At 42.7% G+C, this 20623-nt stretch overlaps 1 protein-coding gene across 3 annotated transcripts in view; it reads left to right on the forward strand.

Moving 5' to 3' along the window:
• The first annotated feature begins 630 nt into the window (after positions 1-630).
• The window catches only part of LOC124555104, a 74452-nt gene continuing 54459 nt past the window's right edge, over positions 631-20623 (forward strand). For 2 of the 3 annotated variants that reach the window (XM_047128905.1, XM_047128904.1), the window contains exon 1: positions 631-1059. In XM_047128905.1, coding sequence (XP_046984861.1) covers positions 967-1059 — 93 coding nt within the window. In that variant the 5' untranslated portion in view covers positions 631-966. The remainder of the gene's footprint in view (positions 1060-20623) is intronic. The other variant, XM_047128903.1, reaches the window with a different exon arrangement.

The following is a 20623-nucleotide window of genomic DNA, read 5'->3' on the forward strand; positions in this document are numbered from 1 at the left end:
TTTATAAGCGGTCTCCTTTACAGATGAACCACATCTTCCCAAAATTCTACCAATGAACCGAAGACGACTATCCGCCTTCCCCACAACTGCCATTACGTGCTTGTCCCACTTCATATCGCTCTGCAATGTTACGCCCAAATATTTAATCGACGTGACTGTGTGAAGCACTACACTACTAATGGAGTATTCAAACATTACAGGATTCTTTTTACTATTCATCTGCATTAATTTACATTTATCTATATTTAGAGTTAGCTGCCATTCTTTACACCAATCACAAATCCTGTCCATTTCATCTTGTATCCTCCTACAGTCACTCAACGACGACACCTTAGTTTCTAAGTGCGATACTTTTTGTACTAAAAGTAACTTACTCGTAATGAGAAGAATAAAATAGTTTAAACATAGGCCAATAATTATGCGAAACATTGGAAATGAACTTTTTGTTGCCCCTGAAAGTCGTTAGATAGGCCACCTGCAACAGAAAGTCCAGGACAGACACCCGAAAACGTATTTTATATTGTAGATTGCAGATATGTACGTTTCCTTAACGAAATAAACAATCATTTTGATACAATAATGTGATCGAACAACGCTGAGAGGTTGGCAACGCTGGGTGCAGGTGTCGCGACACTTGTTTCTTGTTGTCAATAAACTTGCGCATACGTGTATGTCAGCGCTCAGCTGCTCACGTGGAGGAAATTGATTTGTAGTGTGTCAGTGCTGTTAGCCGGTGTTAAGTGAATAGTAGTCGTGTTTGGGCTAGTGGAAGACTTTGCGTATCTCAGTTTAGCGCATCAGACGTTCAATTTCGGACAGCCTTATTACTTAATCGTCAAATTTTGCAGCCCATTACTGTCTCTGTACTTAACATAAATATTTCAGAAGCGGAGACTTCTCAACGAAGTCTTGTACATAATCGTTTAAGAACACCTGTATTGTTGTGGCCAAAGGATTTACATAAAAATGATACCCTTAACAGGTGCGATTCTGTGCCTAATAGTCTTGCAAGCAGCAGGACAACGAGTGGCTCCAGGTGTGCCTCCCCAGCAGTATATGGTAAGCAGGCTCATTTGAAAAATTATTGTATGTAACAATAACAGCAACATTCTGTCGCCCTTTTCTTTTTGATACATACAGTATATCTGATTGCAGGGGGATTGCGTGTAGCAAGTACTTTTCTTCTGTCGAAGTGCGATTCTAAAAATTCCTGAATTTTTGAATAAGACCTGAGCTTTCGTTTCAGACAGAAAACTATTACGGCCTTAATATATTGCATATTTATTGGTGGATAATGATCTGCTGTACAATTTTATACATTTATGGTAGTTTACAAGAAATCAGAGTATACGTAACAAATTGTCGAATAGTGAAAATGAGACTTCTGTAGCCTTGAACTGTTGTGTGTAATGTGTGACACACTGAATTTAATTTGACTTATTCTATTAATGTGTCCTGTTCAAGCTGATTTTTCATCAGATGGTCGCTCAAAAATTTTACGTTTGCTACAGTTTTGTGTCATTGGTGTCAGGCAGCTACACATTAGTTTTGCTTCAGTTGTTTTTAAAACCATGATTTTTCTATAGTATCAATTTGTTGTTGCTAAATAATTTATCTAATCGATGTAAAAATCTCCAGCTTCTAAGAGAGATTTTATATTGATTGTCTGGAAATAGGATGAATTTCTTGTTGATGACCTCAGGAAGTTCATTACAGTGTACACAAGAAGGTTAGTGGCCCCAACAAATTTCCTTGTAAGACAACTTTTGGTAGCTCTTTCCTGAGTAAAGTAAGAGTTTATCTGTTTGTGTGGAGTGCCTCTCACCACATAGAATTTTAACTTTTCCATAAGTATCTTATGATTTGCTAAACCAAAAGCTTTTGACAGATCAGAAAATATCCCAGTTGTTGACCTTCCATCTATCATGCATAATTTGAGCAGGCTGCAGTAATGTTTAAAGGATATAGATGAAGGTGTTTTGCATTAACACTAAATATTTTCTTGCTTGAAAGATGGTCAGGCCTACACACACATTTATATTTGTATCTTAATGTATGTTTTGTAAGTTTAAATTTTCTTAAAGCTCTTCAGAAAGGTTCTGAGAAGCTGAAATGATAAATGCAGATTAGTAAATAATGCAATACTGTGCTAACATAGTAGACACACGTGTCTCAAGAAACAACTAATAGATGATGTCATCACTAACATCAAACATTAACACAACAAAAACTAACAGACTAATGGAATGGGGTATTGTTATTCAGACCTGATATTTCAGATCACAATTGAAGATTGAGATTTTTACTACGGACAAATGTATAACTATGGAATACGCAATGTCTACAAGAAAAATTATCATTATCTAACTGAATCTGAGCCATGATTACACTACATCTCAGTCTGTCACCACTGTCTTTATTTTTTAAATATAGCTTTGTATCGTAACACATTCATTGGCTTCATCAACTCTAAACAAAATTATCACCTTCCGTCAAACCTAGACCTCAAACTGTGCTACAAATCATTCTGTTACTGCTGCTGCCATTGAGAAAAATTGCAAAACAAACTAGCAGTATCATGGTCTTCAATACACTCATTACCTCAACTAATTGCATTCTACTTTGACTCATGATGTTACAGTGTTGTGTTGGATGACATCATGGTGGCGCATCGTATTTGAGTTGGGTCATGTTTGTAGATGGCATGTTGTAGTATCCAGTAGTGCTCTCTTGTGTTTGATGTTTGTGTTTGACGCTGTTTCTTAGGTGTGTTAGTGAGTCATTTGACATTGAGTTGTGAGTATCAGGTTGTTACTGGGAGAGTTTGTGCCAGCTTGTTAGTGAGTTACTTTAATGTTGAAAATTATGGCTAATGGGTTTGTGCCTGTGTTTAGAACTATTACCATGTGTTTCTAATGATTGCAGATCCAATTTTTTGAGTCCTAGATTTTTGGGTTGATATTTATTATGGAGTGGTGTTGTTACACTTATTGTCATATATTTTGTTTGTCCCAGCCCAAAATCCTCTACTTCCCATGATTATTATTGTATATTTTGTTTCTCTCTGTGCAAAACCCCATACTTCCTGTGTTTGTCCCGTTAGGTTCATTCTATTACAAAGTAAAATATTTTGGTGTTATTTGTATTTGTTTGGAGGTGTAATGGGTGATATCATGGTCACCATATTGTACATGTTTGAAACAGGGATGTAAGCCATCTAGATGGCATGACGGGTCAAAGCCAACATGTGGTACCGCAATGTTCAGTTTTGTCTCTAGCCCTGCCTGATCTAAGCTAGAGCCCTAAATAAATAAATGTAATGTTTTTAAACAATGGGAATGACTCTGCAGCTAAAACACACAAACAAAAACATTACAGGCTCCAATTACGGAACATGCAATGTCACATTTAAAATAATACATTGATGACTCGCGTTGTTCACTAAACCTGATAAATGACCTAGCAAGCCATAACTATAACTTATCTGGTTGGTTTACATATTTTAATAATAAATCATCCTGAAAGAAATGTTCGGCAAGTAATCTCGCATATTCGCACAGTTTGTTGGAAGTTGACAAATTTTTAAGTTTTCAGTAGTATCCCGGTATTGTAAAACTGAAATAGGAGAAAACTACATTGACGTTTTTCACTATTTGAAGATCACCTTTTAACCTTTGTTGTCAATTTACCATGATACTGCAAGAGCTGCCCCATCTGTAAACATAAACTTTAGGCAAGTCCCAGACATGCAATGAATTTGTGGCATATTGAAGCAGCAGGCTCTTGCTGGTACTACAAATGGCACCCTCTACATTTTTTATTTAAATCCTGTGGTGATATGTGAAGCATTTAAAGATATTGCTTTACAACCATCGAAACTTAGGGGAGTTTATTTAACTCTTGTGTTTTTGGAAATCAGACTTGATAGTGATGTGACCTGCATGCGCAGAAATAAATGTGGACTGCATTTTAAAATTGTTGATGTGTGATATTAAGCATGAAAAATTTTAAAGTTCTGCCAGGTGATGACTGCAAGGTTGAAACTGGTTTCAGAGTAATAAAAATAAAAACTTTCAGTAGATTATGGCAGTTATTTGCAACAGAATGTCTCTTACAAAAATTGTGCAGGATAATTTTAAGATTCTTTTCTGAAGGTCTGCAATATTTTCTACGCATGAAGTCGAGTCACATTATACTTTTATTATAGTGATGCTGTTGTGTGATATCAAATTTTCACTCACTCCCCCCTGCGGGTCCGGGGATTAGAATAGGCCCGAGGTATTCCTGCCTGTCGTAAGAGGCGACTAAAAGGAGTCCATCCCCCTCACGGGGGTAGTTAGCGCCTGCGTCCGGAGACGGACGGTTTCACGACCTATAATCGTGGTCTTTTTAGTTTTTCACTTCTCGTTTCTTCCTTCCTTTTGTTGGTTCCTTCCTTTTGTTGGTTCCTTTCTTTGCTCTTCTCCACTTCACTGTCTTCCTTACTCTTTCCCTTGACTTCTCCTTGCCTTCTCATTGCCTTTTTCTCCTTGCCTTCTCATTGCCTTCTTCTCCTTGCCTTCTCATTGCCTCCTTCTCCTTGCTTTCTCATTGCCTTCTTCTCCTTGCCTTCTCTGGTCTCCGCCTCGGCGTTTGAGACAGTCTGTCCTCTTTCTCCCTCTCTCTTCTTTTTCCTCTTCTTCCTTCCTCCCTGTGCGTGTCTGAAGGCCGACCCACGCGTTCGCACGCGTAGCCGGTGACGGGGTAACGCGTAAGTCCCCGCCCTGGGTAGACATGTAAGGCACGCGCGTACCCCCTGGTAAAGGCCAGGCCCGGGGAGGGGTGATTGCCTGAGCTGATACCTTCTGACCATGCCGATTGGTCCCTCCGTCTGTTTCTCGGGAGGTGTGACCTGAGGTGTAAACATTCACCTAAGGCGGGAGTGCCCTCTGAGAGGGTCCCCACAAGGAAGGAGTGCGCCATCGGAGACGCTGGCAATCATGGGGGATTCCTCCGCAATGGATTCTACTCCATCGCTTTCGGCTTCGACCCACAAACGGAAACGTGACCAGCCAACAGTGACAAAAGTACTACCGCCTGCCCCACAGTTCCTCGTAGTTTCTCGATCTGAGGACGGAAAGGATTTTTCCTCTGTCAACCCTTTCGTTATTCAGAAGGGCGTAGATGCCATAGCCGGATCTGTCAAATCTTGTACCAGGTTGCGTAACGGTACCTTATTACTAGAAACTGAGAGTGCCTTTCAGGCACAAAAACTGCTTCGGGCCACACTCTTGTACACGTTCCCTGTCCGGGTGGAGGCCTACCGCACTTTGAATTCGTCTCGTGGTGTAGTCTATACTAGCTCTCTCGACGGATTGACTGACGAGGAGCTTCAATCTTTCCTCGCTGAGCAGGGCGTGACGGCTGTCCATAGGGTCATGAAAAAGGTCAATAATGACCTTGTACCGACCCGGACACTTTTCTTAACCTTCGATAGTGTTAAGCTGCCATCGCGCATCAAGGCGGGCTACGAGGTTATTTCTGTTCGCCCCTATGTCCCGACACCTACGCGCTGCTACCAGTGTCAGCGTTTCAATCACACTCGACAGTCTTGCTCCAATGCGGCTAAATGTGTCACTTGTGGCAGGGATGCCCATGAGGGTGACTGTCCACCTCCATCTCCTCGTTGTGTGAACTGTCAGGGTGACCATGCCGCATCCTCCCGCGACTGTCCTGTCTATAAGGAAGAACGCTGTATCCAGGAAGTTCGAGTCAAAGAGAAAGTGTCCACCTCGGCTGCTCGCAAGCTATTGGCTAGTAGGAAGCCCACGCTGCTCCCAGCGGGGAAATACAGCACTGTCCTCGCCTCTCCTCGGACTACCCGGGAGGTAGCAACCCAGACATGCGATCTGACCTTCAGCATCACGGTCGTCCGTTCGGCCAGTGCTAAGATCGCACGGTCGACGTCTCCTCTTCCTCCCATCACCCCACAGACACCAGCCACTTCCTCAGCTTCTGCTCAGTCGAAGACCCCGAAGTCAGATGCACGGGCCTTCAAGAAGGAACCATCCCGTGCAGACTTCCTCCGTCCCTCGACCTCCCAGCCTTCGACCGGTACTTCCACCAAACGTCCTTCTAAAAAGGCGCATAGGAAGCACAGTTCTCCTTCTCCGCCGCCGCGCCTTTCTTCTCCTGCGCCACCCAGCGGTTGCCGCCCCAGGCCGTCATCCGTTTCGCCTGGCCGCACCGCTGGTAGCCGAACATCTGGCCGTTCACCGGCGGAGGAAGCTCCCCCTCCCGGCCATCCTCCCGAGATGGCCGATGACCCTATAGACCCCATGGACGATGACTGTCCGCCTCCTGCTAGCGGCGGCAGTGCTCGCTCGCAGCCAGGCCCTAAGCGGCCTTCGAGGTGACCCCTTCTCTCATCTTCCTTTTCTTACGATGGCACTTATTAACTGGAATATTCGCAGCATTCGCTCCAATCGAGAGGACTTGAAGTTGCTGCTCCGCTTGCATCGTCCGCTCGTCGTAGCCCTCCAGGAAACGAAGCTACGCCCATGCGATCAAATTGCCTTGGCACACTACACCTCTGTGCGTTTTGACCTACCCCCTGTGGTAGGTATCCCCGCTCATGGAGGGGTTATGTTGCTGGTCCGGGATGATATTTACTACGATCCCATCACGTTGCACACCGGCCTGCAGGCAGTTGCCATCCGCATTACTCTCCCCACTTTTATGTTTTCCTTTTGTACCGTTTACGCTCCATCGTCATCTGCCGTTACCAGGGCAGACATGACGCAACTTATTGCTCAGCTACCTGCACCATTTTTGTTAACTGGAGACTTCAATGCCCACCATCCTCTTTGGGGCTCTCCAGCATCCTGCCCGAGGGGCTCCTTGTTAGCAGACCTTTTCAACCAGCTCAATCTTGTCTGCCTCAATACTGGCGCCCCTACTTTTCTTTCGGACACATCTCATACCTATTCCCATTTAGACCTCTCTATATGTACTCCCCAACTTGCACGCCGGTTTGAGTGGTATGCACTTGCTGATACATATTCGAGCGACCACTTCCCGTGTGTTATCCATCTCCTGCAGCATACTCCCTCTCCGTGCTCCTCTCGTTGGACCATCTCCAAGGCAGACTGGGGGCTCTTCTCTTCCAGGGCTACCTTTCAGGATCAAACCTTCACAAGCTGCGATCGTCAGGTCGCATACCTCACGGAAGTCATTCTCGCTGCTGCTGAATATTCCATCCCTCACCCTACTTCTTCTCCACGTCGCGTACCGGTCCCCTGGTGGACCGCAGCATGTAGAGACGCTTTACGTGCTCGTCGACGTGCTTTACGCACCTTTAAATGCCACCCTACAGTGGCGAATTGTATTAATTATAAACGATTACGTGCTCAGTGTCGTCGTATTATTAAAGAAAGCAAGAAAGCCAGCTGGGCTGCTTTCACAAGCACCTTCAACAGTTCTACTCCTTCTTCTGTTGTCTGGGGTAGCCTGCGCCGGCTATCTGGCACTAAGGTCCACTCACCAGTTTCTGGCTTGAAGGTCGCGAATGAAGTCCTTGTGGCCCCTGAGGCTGTCTCCAATGCCTTCGGCCGCTTTTTCGCCGAGGTTTCGAGCTCCGCTCATTACCACCCTGCCTTCCTCCCCCGCAAACAGGCAGAGGAGGCTAGGCCACCTGACTTCCGCTCCTCGAATTGTGAAAGTTATAATGCCCCATTCACCATGCGGGAACTCGAAACCGCACTTGGCCGATCACGGTCCTCCGCTCCAGGGCCTGATTCTATTCATATTCAGATGCTGAAGAACCTTTCTCCTGCGGGTAAAGGTTTTCTTCTTCGTACATACAATCGCATCTGGATTGAGGGACATGTTCCCGCATGCTGGCGCGAGTCTATTGTTGTCCCGATTCCTAAGCCGGGGAAGGACAAGCACTTGCCTTCCAGTTATCGACCTATCTCGCTTACCAGCTGTGTCTGTAAAGTGATGGAGCGAATGGTTAACTCTCGATTGGTTTGGCTGCTCGAGTCTCGACGCCTACTTACCAATGTACAATGTGGATTTCGAAGGCGCCGCTCTGCTGTTGACCATCTGGTTACCTTGTCGACCTTCATTATGAATAACTTCTTGCGGAAGCGCTCGACCGCGGCTGTGTTCTTTGATTTGGAGAAGGCTTACGACACCTGTTGGAGGGCGGGCATTCTCCGCACCATGCATACATGGGGCTTTCGCGGTCGCCTCCCTCTTTTTATTCATTCCTTTTTAATGGATCGACAGTTTCGGGTACGTGTGGGTTCTGTCCTGTCCGACACCTTTCGCCAGGAGAATGGGGTGCCACAGGGCTCAGTTTTGAGCGTCGCTCTCTTCGCCATCGCGATCAATCCAATAATGGATTGCCTCCCAGCTGATGTATCAGGCTCCCTTTTCGTGGACGATTTTACCATCTATTGCAGTGCGCAGTGTGCACGTGTCCTGGAGCGCTGTCTTCAGCGTTCTCTTGACCGTCTTTACTCCTGGAGTGTCGCCAATGGCTTCCGTTTTTCTGCCGAGAAGACGGTCTGTATTAACTTCTGGCGCTACAAAGAGTTTCTCCCACCGTCCTTACGACTCGGTCCCGTTGCTCTCCCACTCGTGGAGACAATCAAATTTTTAGGCCTTACCTTTGACAGGAAACTTAGCTGGTCTCCACATGTGTCATATTTGGCCGCCCGTTGTACCCGTTCTTTAAATGTCCTCCGTGTTCTCAGTGGTATGTCGTGGGGAGCGGATCGAACCGTCCTACTTCGTCTATATCGGTCGATCGTCCGCTCCAAGCTGGATTATGGGAGCTTCGTATACTCCTCTGCACGGCCATCCATCTTACGCCGCCTCAACTCCATACAACATCGGGGTTTACGACTTGCGATCGGAGCATTTTATACCAGTCCCGTAGAGAGTCTTCATGCTGACGCTGGCGAATTGCCACTCACCTACCGGCGCGATATACTGCTTTGTCGGTATGCCTGTCGGCTACTGTCAATGCCCGACCATCCGTCTTATCGTTCCTTTTTTGACGACTCTCTTGACCTTCAATACGGGTTGTATGTCTCTGCCTTGCTACCCCCTGGAGTTCGCTTTCGTCGCCTCCTTCAACACCTTCATTTTTCACTCCCTGCAACCTTTCGAGTGGGCGAGAGCCGCACGCCACCTTGGCTCCAGGCTCAGGTCCGCGTTCACCTCGACCTCAGCTCGCTCCCAAAAGAGGTCACCCCCGGTTCGGTCTACCACTCCCGTTTTTTGGAACTTCGTTCGAAGTTCAACAACATGACTTTCATTTATACAGATGGCTCTAAGACCAATGACGGGGTCGGGTGTTCCTTTATTGTCGGGGCACAAAGTTTCCAATACCGGCTCCATGGCCATTGTTCGGTCTTCACAGCTGAGCTCTTTGCCCTCTACCAGGCTGTTCTTTACATCTGCCGCCACCGACATTCTGCTTATGTCATCTGCTCAGATTCCCTGAGCGCCATCCAGAGCCTCAGTGATCCGTACCCGGTTCACCCTTTCGTACACCGGATCCAACGCTCTCTTCAGCAGCTGGTGGACGTCGGTACGCCGGTTAGCTTTATGTGGGTTCCTGGCCATGTCGGTATCCCTGGGAACGAAGCTGCAGATGCCGCGGCCAAGGCTGCGGTCCTCCAGCCTCGGACAGCTTCTTGTTGTGTCCCTTCGTCCGATTTTAGCAGGGTCATTTGTCGGCGCGTTGTGTCGCTGTGGCATGCCGATTGGGCTGCACTTACCGACAACAAGCTTCGGGCCTTAAAACCTCTTCCCGTGGCTTGGACGTCCTCCTCACGCCCTTCTCGGCGGGAGGAGGTCGTTTTAGCAAGGTTAAGAATTGGACACTGCCGGTTCAGCCATCGCCATCTGCTGACGGCTGCGCCGGCGCCGTTCTGCCCATGTGGGCACTTGCTGACGGTTAGACACATTTTAATGTCCTGTCTTGATCTTAACACACTGCGCCTCGATCTTAACCTGCCTAATACTTTCGATGCCATTTTAGCGGATGACCCACGAGCAGCTGCTCGTGTTCTTTGTTTTATCAATTTGACAAACCTCGCTAAGGACATTTGATGATGTTTTTTAATCCTATGCCTGTCAGTCTGTCTTTTATTGTGTTTTCCCTTTTAGTTGTTGTTGTCAACTTGTGCCTCGCGGTGCATTCTTAGAGTAGTCAGGGCGCTAATGACCATTGAAGTTGTGCGCCCGAAAACCACAAAAAAAAAAAAAAAAAAAAAAAAATTTCACTCACTGTAGGTAATTTTCTGTACTAATCTTTCCTCACTGGATGTCTAGAATAACGACACTCTGTGGGTGTTTTTTGCTGTCCATTGCTGTTGGCATTAACATTTATTTCAGGCTTCATACAGTACATTGCAAATAAATTATGTAATCTCCGTGTACTTAAGAGTTTACCTTTTTCATATCTAGCCAGAGTGCCACATTTACTCTCATGAAATTATGAAAAATGAGATCATGAAATGGTGACAGTCTTACAAGAGTGATTTGATATGTATCTTAAAAGACATAGTAAAGAACATTTTTAATTTTTTTTTAATAATTTACCATAACTTATCTCAGTACAGTCTGAACTGAGCTCAATGCATTTGGTTCTGCAGAGTTCCAGTTTGTTTCATATGATCAGAAGAGAAATTAATTCTTGTGTATAGTACATATTTAAAGCACAGATAATCTTTTCATCCAGTGAAAAGCTTTTCTTTCCCCAGTAGCAGACTGTTGATCGACATTACTGAACGTAGGCTATATTAAACTAAGTAACTGTCTGCTGTAAATCTACACATCAGAAAAAAAATTCGTTGTTCAAACTTGCATCTTTTAATTTATGAAAAAGAAAAACTCATATGTGGCTGAGTATGTTGAGTCAAGTAGGCCTGAGTGTCAGCTGGTTTTAAATAAAACGTGTGCACTTCACAGTAACGAATGTGTTAAGTGACGCATTGTTTGTATACTAATTTTTATTGCTCCTTTGTCACCTCACTAGCCAGATTTTCCCCTTAATGTTGTACAACCAGAGCTAATTGCAGTTGCATCCTTTTGTAAATGATTAGTGTTAGTGGTATTCTAATCTGCAAGGTGAGGGGGCAGAATCCAATCGCTATAACTTTTTCAAACCTCAAAACAGTTTTTGTAGTTTTCGGTGTACATCGTCAGCACACACTTCTGACTGCAGCTTTGTCTATAAAGTGTAAGTGTGAGTCAACATTATGTTGCACAGTGATACAAATAGTCCTTATGAGTATCAATGGTTCAACTGTTTCCATATTTTCTTCTCATTTACTGTTTTATTTGAATCAGGAGGTAGATGGTAAAAGTATGCATTATTATCAAGTTGAGCAAATAAGTATCATCAAGGAAGAGCATACATTATGTTTATGTTAAAGTTATAAACTAGTTTCGCAAAAATTGGCTACCTTTAAACTTCGAAAAAATAAAATGCATCAAGTTTATTTTGTTTTATTTTTACTGATGAAGACTTAAAGTGCAAAAAATATTAGCAGATGTATTATTTTTTGCTCAAGCATCTTTGCAAATTTTATAGATAACTGGTCAGATTTGACATACAGTGATCAGCCTGAACAATATGACCACCCTCCTAATAGCCGGTGTGCCATCCTTTGTCGCGTATGACAACAGCAACACATCATGACATGGAAGCAGCGAAGCCATGGTAGGTCGGTGGAGGGAGCGGGCACCACATTTTCACACACAAGTCACCTAATTCCAGTAAATTCCGGAGATGGAGCAATGAGCTCTGACGTCATGTTCAATCACATCCCAGATGTCTTTGCTCGGTTTCGGATTTAGTGAGTTAGGGGACCAGCACATCAACTGGAACTTACCATTGTGTTCCTTGAACCACTCCACCACGCAGCTGGCTTGTGACATGATGCATTATCTTCGTCATGACGAAGTGTACGTGGTCTGCAACCAGTGCACGATACTCCTTGGCCATCAGGGTGCCTTGCACGCGCTCCACTGGAGCTGTGGATGCCCATGTATATCTTTCCCAGGGCATAATGTAGCAGCTGCCAGCTTGTCTACATCCTTCGTACAGGTGTCAAGAAGCTGTTCCCATGGAAGATGATGGATTTGCGGCCTGCCATTGGCATGGTGAAGAAGGTATCAGGATTCATCAGACCATGCAGCAATTTGCAATCACACCAACGTCCATTGCCAATGGTCACGTGCCCATTTCATTCATAGTTGCCGATTTTTGTGGTGTTAACATTGGCACATGCGTGGCTCGTTGATTGTGGAGGCCATCCATTGGGAGTGTTTGGTGCACTATGTGTTCACACACACTTGTACTCTGCCCAGCAATCAAGTCTGATGTTAGTTCTGCCACAGTTTGCCTCTTGCCCTGTTTTACCACTCTGTCCAGCCCAGGACGTCCAACACCTGTAATGAGGGGTGGGCACCCAACCCCACGCTGTCTGGACGTGGTTTCACCTTGGTTTCGCCCAATGTTAAAGACACTCGCCACAACACCCCTCAAACACCTGACATGTTGTGCACTTTCCAAAATGCTTTTGCCGAGCCTCCAAGCCATCACAATCTGCTCTCAGTCAGACTTGGATAGATCATGCGCATTCCTCATTCTACACATGGGCAGCACACTCACTGATGCTACATGCACTGTGTGTGTGTGTGTGTGTGTGTGTGTGTGTGTGTGTGTGTGTGTGTTTTTTGACTAGCAGTCATTTCTTGGCGGGTGGTGCTGCTATTGCCTGGATGGGTTTGTATCGATAGTATGTTAGGGGTCATAATGTTCGGGCTGATCAATGTATTTTCATTCACTAATGTCCTGCCAGGCAATATTCTTATGTAATTTTTCTCGTACGCCATCTTTACACAGAGACACTGACGAATTGCGAAACTCATTTGAGAAACTGGTGTTGTGAAGTTAGTTTCATAAATGGCTACACACAGATATCAGTGTAAACATCAGTTTGGGCACATTAGGAGTACCAAAGCACCATTTTTGTCCATGAGATGAAAGTTGTGACAGTTCCATTGGCAGTGGTGGATTTCAGACTTTTACGCTTAAAATCAGTATAAAATAAAAAGAATGAATATATTTGAATTTATGACTGGATAAACAGAAGTTGTCAGCTTGGGTGCTCAACAATGAAATTTTGGTAGGTCGCAACAGAAATTATTTCTGCCACCTCAGAATGATGTAAGAACAATACATGAACCTTGGGGTTCGAAATGCTGTAAAGGAAGAAGACAAATTTTTATTTCTCATCACTATGTAGTACTCACATTGCATTCCATATTCCACAGCTGTCTAATTTGTTCCAGATATTTGTGTTGCCACCTGTTTGGGTAGTTTCTTATCTCTGCTTTAAGACAGCAAGCTTTCGCTTTGTACATATTAAATTATCTATTTTCACCATGAACACCACTTTGTATTCTTTGTTCAGCTGTGCTTCTAGTGATGTCCTTATCAAAAGGGTAGCTTCATATTGGTCTAAGAGAATCTACAGCAGTTCTCAAATGCAGAAAGTGATCTTCATTACTCTGAGATGTCTTATTATTTCTTACAGAATGCATTTTTTTTTAAACCTACATTATCAGGCCTTCAGTGTTCATATCGCAAAGAATTTTTTTCAAGTGCAGCACAGTGTCACTCTTTCTTCTTGTATTGATCACAAGTACCTGTCACACACACACACACACACACACACACACACACACAGAGAGAGAGAGAGAGAGAGAGAGAGAGAGAGAGAGAGAGAGAGAGAGAGAGAGAGAGAGAGAGAATAATTTTCCCAGTTCCGCACTCCATATCAAACTCGTGCAAATGACAGTTTCATGTTATGGAAGTTGGAGCACCTTGGCACTGAATAGTTTAGTCAAAGACTTCAGCCATTGTGTGCTGCACATGTGCAATGCCTGGCAACAGTTTCAAAACGTAGACTCAAGAGGGAGTGTATCTGTTAAACTAGGCTTTAGGGAAAAAGTATTTGTTGGATAAAAGAAAGTGATTGCAAGTATTTATTTATTGATTTATCTAACATGATCAGTGTATGGTTCACACATGTATATTTTGCAGCTGTCTTAGCAACTGTAAGTATCAGCCTCACAGTACATTTATGCACTGATGAATTTTGTCATCAATCATTTGTTGTGGTTTTGAGTAGTAGGTATATTTAAAAATAAGGTACTAGGATGAAAAATTATTTGCACTTACAGTTATATTAGTTAATTACATGTTCCATAGATCATTTGAAAGAGTCATTTATCGAAATGATGTGGAATGAGTCAGTTTACCCATTTAAATCATAAATGATTAGTGTTAACATTAATGAAGACATTATATTTTGGTCTTACTCTTGCAACTCCACTTAAAACTAGGTCTTTTTTTACATTCTACGAGTTGTTAGATAGAAAATTGTATTTTGATTAGAAGGATTGTCCAGGAGAAATTAATTTAGGTTAGGTTTCAAACATGCTTTGCTACCTGTCAGAAATTTTATGGTATTGGGCAAAAGATCTCTAGTGAATCAAACTTTGCCAGAAAGGAGTGAAATAAACAGCTACAAATTTTGGAATGATGATGACAGACATCAGAAATGTTTCCAAATAAAGATTAAAGTAGTTCATCCTTACCAACTCCTGATATACCACAGAGGAATTATTGAGTGGACATAAGTAGTTAAATACAAACCTTTAAATCACCAGCATGTATCTTTTATAAAATTGATACATTGCATGTAACAATATTTATTGTGAGTATGATATATGGAACTTTTAACTAAGTAATATAAGTTTATAATGTTACTGGTGAATATATTGTCTGAAATGAATAAACTTGGTACATGCCCATTCTTGGCTACTTCATATGCAGAACTTGATTAGCGTATTATGTGCCTGTTCATATGTGATGCCTCTGTCACAAATGTTAATCTAACAGTCTTGTATTGAAGTACCACATATTTTAATAACCGTTCCTTCAAAAGATAACTAGTCATCCAATATGCCAGATGTACACAGACTGTGATGTCATGTAAACTGTTTTATCTGATAATCTAAAGTCTTGTGTGTGACTGCACAGTTCCTGTGAGCTTTCCCAGACTTAGTTAATACGGGTTTATTCGTAAGTGTTTCCACAATTTCTGAAGATAACTGCACAAAAATTGCATGATAAACAGAAAGGATAGAGCACCTCTCCAAGTTTCAGTGTGTAATATATGTTGTGGCATAGTTGCAGAGCGCACCACTAGGGACCAGGTGTGGGAGAACATATAGAATGGAGCGATGCGTGCATTTTGTGCCCTCAAATTCACTAAATGAGAGTCAGTTGTGATGGTTCAGCAATTAATTTGTACCAAATATTGTGGAAAAGCTCCAACAGACAATAGTACAACATATTGCACGAGACTCGTTGCTTATGTGGTGTAAAGAAAACAGGCTGGCTGGGACAATCAGCAGAGAATGTAGAGCACATGCAGGAATCATTCCTCAGAAGCCTGAAGAAACTGATGATGAATGTGAATGGAGACCTGCAGGTACTGCAGTCAACTGTATAGTGCATTCAACACAAATGTTTGCATGTAAAACCATACCAGATACAGTTACTACATTTACTACCTACTCAGAACAATGAGCTTCATTCCGACTTTTTCTGTTACTTGCAACAACTACTGGAGGAAGACAGTGTGTCACAGAAGTTGGTTTTCAGTGACAAACCCATGTTTTGCATGTGTTTGGAAAGGTGAATTGTCACGGTGTGCACTTTTGGGGCACAGAACATACACACAACAATGTGGAACACATTCGTGATTCACCTAAAGTTTATGGGCAGTTTTTCTTTGCAGAGAAAACTGTGATTGATTTTATGTACCTGGATGTGATGTAGCAATGGCTTATGCCACAAACTTTTAGACATTTGTGATTGTCTCACTGCCAAACTGCTTCACTGTTACATTGGGCATGTTTAACATCATGACTCCCCCTTCAGTGGCCCCCATGATCACTTAATGCCATGTGATTTCCAACCCCCCCCCCTCCCCCCTATGTAGCTATGTTAAAGATTGCCTCCACTGCCATTTCATTTGGAAGTGTTGCTAGGCAGGATAATTAAGGTGGTTGCTGATATTGACCACAATGAGTTGGAACATATATGGCAAGAGTTTGGTTACTGTACTGACATTTACCAGATCACAAACAATGCCTATGTTGAGCGTCTGTAATGTGAGTTAAAAACACAGGGAGAGGTATTCTATTCACTAATATCTGTCTATTTTCTATATGTCTTGCAGTTTTCTTGGAGTCATCTTCTGGAACCCTGGTGGTACTTAGGAATAACCTTGTATGTATGGTGCAGTCTGCTTTGAAAATAAGAATATTTTATTGGTGTACAAGACAAAACTTCATCTCATTCAACAAAATGTGATACTGATGACATAATATTGCTGTCTAAAACTTTTTTTTCGCCTTTCTCAAACTTTAAATAAAACTGGCAGTCATGTCGCTTAACAAAATTACCCAGTACCTTGTAGAAATTTGCTGTATGTATGTAGTAGTACACTGTCATAATTGAAGAAAAATAAATAAATAACAGTGGGGAAACCACAGAAGGATAAAATGCTAAATTACAAAGGAGAGGCAATAAAGGCATCCACAACTGTGAATAGTTAACCAACACCTTTTTAATTACAGATTCATCATTTAAATGTAGTGTGTAGAAATTGCTTATTCATTTGACCTCAAGTGATTTGGCAATCTTTCTTTGTGTTTCTGCACACAGTTATAGTACAGGTCACTAAATATTTCAGTATGACATTCCTTGCCTGTAAGATCTGGTGCTCCAATCTTGTTTCCTAATTAAAATAAGCTTAAACTGCAATGCAGAGAAGTATTGGACATGGCAAATCAATATAAACCACTGTCCCCTTAATATCTTCATATCATTCTATTGAATGGTGAAACAGGCTTTGCCTCAGTACCACAAACACATGAAACACAGTATATAGTATGAATAGTGGAGCTGACTTTTCTGTTGGTCTGGGATTGATCTTTCACTCGTTGTGATAAGACTTTGTTGAGATTGAAGTACTGTGATCAAAGTGGAGTGATAAAGCAAACTGTTACTAACAAGTGAAACTCGCCATTGCACACCCCTCATATTTAGTGGTGAAATGGCGTGGATAGCCCGCCAAAATCTGAACTCAGATCAAACATGAAAACAGGAAGATGGTGTACTAAAGTGTGAAAAAAGAAGCAAAATAGCAGTAGTGAATGGTCCAAGGTCAAGATGTGCAACATCGAGCGACTTGCAACAGTTACATTGTCATGTTTGAGTGGTCACGGAGTGGACTGCGAAGCAGCCCAAACCTCCCTCATGCCCCCTCCCTCTCACAAAATTGGAACTTTCTGTCCAGTTATTGCATGTCTGTTCTTCTTCTGTAGTCTTAGCAATTGTCTACCGTAAATTGGTTATAGAATGAGTCATGTGGTAAGAATATATTATCATCACAAGTAAATGTGATGAATAGTGATGAGAGCAGATGAGATGCCGCATAGACCTCTCACACAAATGAAAACAACAAATAAACAGGTGTGATCTATGGTACAACAAAGAAATTCGTGAGTCAGAACTTCCAAAATGGAATGCAAGAATCATAACATGAGGTACTTGTGTAGAACAAATAGAAGGAACATACATCTGGAGGTCCTTTCCTTACACTGCACTGTTGCGAACGGATGCTACACCACAAAACAGACAAAAATTTGAATATGTCAATGACCTGATGGTCAGTTCATGATTTTTCTTTTGTGTGTGTGGGGTGGGGGGGGGGGAGGAATGGGGCACAAAGGAGATTTGAACATGGATCTCCCCCCCCCCCCCCCCCCCCTCACAGCCCAACCCAGCGATCATATAATCACAACACCACTGATATACAAATTCACTCAATGTTGCACATCTTGAGCTTGAATTGTTCACTGTTTTGAGTTTGTGTCTTTCTTCACAATTCAGTACACCATATTACTCATGTTTTTGTGCTTGATCTGTGTTTAGTTTTTGATGGTTTACCCACTGGGCCACCTTACCACTAAATTTCATGGGGGTGTGAGGGGGAGTTTCCCCTGTAAGGAAGTTCTATTTGAGAGGACTGTAGCACAAATCCCAATACAGGCATAACGAATTAGCTTCTGTGGTTTCACCAAACACCTTCAAGTGACTGTCAGGATGGTTGTTTTACTATCTCTGTATCTTATAGGAATGTGCAGTGGGGTGCCACCAGCATAAACGTTGACACCATCTGTGATAGCATGCATAATTACCGACCAATCAGACGCCATCTTTGGGCTGTATAAGGCCACCACAGCAGCAGTTTTGACAGTCAGTTGCTCCTGATGAAGGTAATGGAGGTAATCATTGAAAGCTCCAGGTTTTACCTGCAACTGATGCAGCAAGAAGTCTGAGAATGTTTTATACAACAGTGTTGTCACGAAAGACTTCATTCTCATATGAGACAAATTAAGTGCACCGACGGGCCAATAAGGAACTTAACCCACAATGTTTGGAGGTTTTAGTTCGAATTGGAGATGCTCCTGTGATGTTTTGGGCATGTTTTTCGTACCATGATCTGGGCCCACTTATTCAGTTTACAATGAAAATTAATCAGGATGATTATTTCAGCATTACGGATCACCAAGTGTTACCCTTTCTTTTTCATTTTCATGATGAGTATGCTGTGCACACTACTGTCTTCCAAGAAGACAACAGCCGTATTGACATGCCTACAGGCATAAATTCTTAGTTCACTGAACACCCAGGCACCCTGTGGTGCCTCGACTAGCTCGCAAAGTTACGTGATTTTAATCCTGTAACAAGTGTCTGGGACTATTGAGAATGCCGGTTGAAATAGAGCAGTAAACATCTCAGCACTTTTGTAGCTCTACATGATCTAATCATTGATGGGTGGCTGCTGGTGCATGGGGAGCTCCTGAAAAAAACTTGTGGTCTCATTTCCTTCTCAGGAATTAGACATCCATAAGTTTTGTCAGCTTTCAGAAGTAGCTTCTGCAGGTCACTGAAAACAGTTTCTTGCTGCAATACTTGCCACACTTGCCAGTTTTTTGAAGTTTTCTCAAACTTGCAGAAGTTGTGTGTGTTTAGTACCAGTATGAAAAGTCAGTGTCAAGCTTGAGAAGTATGTGTGGACAGCTGAAAGAATGCAGTTGTTATCACATTAACTGAAAAGCTCGAGAATACTTGAGATTTTAATTTCTAAGCAAACGTAAAAGCCTGACAATATTTGTATATCTTGTCAATATTGTGTTCAGGTATTTAAATCCCCAGAGGAAATTGTTGCATTTAGTTAGTTACAAATGTGGGCCACAACAGAGCACAAAAGTGTTACATCTGTTTGTTTCACAGCTTCTTGAAGCTCTCTTTTGGCCAGCTGCAGTCAAGGTTAGAGGGGGGAGGGACTTTGGTATAGAATTTAGTGAATCCGAAAGTAAAACTTCAGACACTGACAGTGTTAGCAAAGTGATTACAGATCATGAAAGTGATTCAAGCAATGTTAGATTCTCCAGCATTAGAAGATGGTATGAAATGGGCATGACTGCAGAATTGCCTCCCTCACCTCAACGATTTCCAATTACTGGAATGCCTTTGAATTTCACACAAAATGACTCTTCAAATGTGATGGAATTAGCAAGTAAAATAATTGATCACGAGATAGCGAATAATGTAGTCACTGAGACTAATAGATATGCTCGAGATAAGAACATTGCTGGCTGGAAGGACACAGACAGTGATGAAATAGGAATCTTCTTTAGTGTAATACTGTTACAAAGTATTATAAAGAAACCAAGCTACCAGATGTACTGGTCTAAACATCCATTACTTGCAGCTCCAATAGTTTGCCAGTTACTTAGCTACAAATGATTTTTGATACTAAAGAAATGCCTTCATTTTTCAGAAAGCTGAAGATATGACCCGGCTAGCCATCCACAACCAAAACTAAACAAAATCTGGCCCATTTTAGAACATCTCAATGAGAAGTTCAAATTCAAAAATTTTTATACTCCTGAGAGGGATGCCACAATAGATGAGTCTCATGTTACATAAGGGGAGGTTAGGTTGGGTTCAGTCTCTACCACTAAAGAGAGTAAGATGTGGAAAAAAGGCATATATGTTGTGTGACCCAAGGTCAGGCTATGCATGCTCTGTAATTATACAGAGGCATCCAGAAAAATGTAGACATTCTTTGATAGTTAATATCTTTGGAACAAAATGACATATCGTTGAAATTTTGTGTGGTAGTGTAGTCCATTGTTTTCTCAACTGATCTTGGTGTGCATTGTCCAGCAGATGACAGTGCGGCACTGAATGAAGTAAGATTGTCGTTTGAGCAACACAGGGCTGTATTGAAGTGGTACTGGAAGCAACACTGACAGCCGTAATTTGGTCAACAGTTCAGCGGCATTGATGTTGTTTGGCTGCTAACGGTGGTCACTTTGAACACACAACCTCCCCCTCCCCCCATCCCCCATGCAAGAATTTTAATGGTATGTCATTTTGTTCCATTAATATTGACTATCAAAG

The sequence above is a fragment of the Schistocerca americana genome, chromosome X (genome assembly GCF_021461395.2).
Source record: "Schistocerca americana isolate TAMUIC-IGC-003095 chromosome X, iqSchAmer2.1, whole genome shotgun sequence".
In the NCBI taxonomy this organism is placed as follows: Eukaryota; Metazoa; Arthropoda; class Insecta; order Orthoptera; family Acrididae; genus Schistocerca; species Schistocerca americana.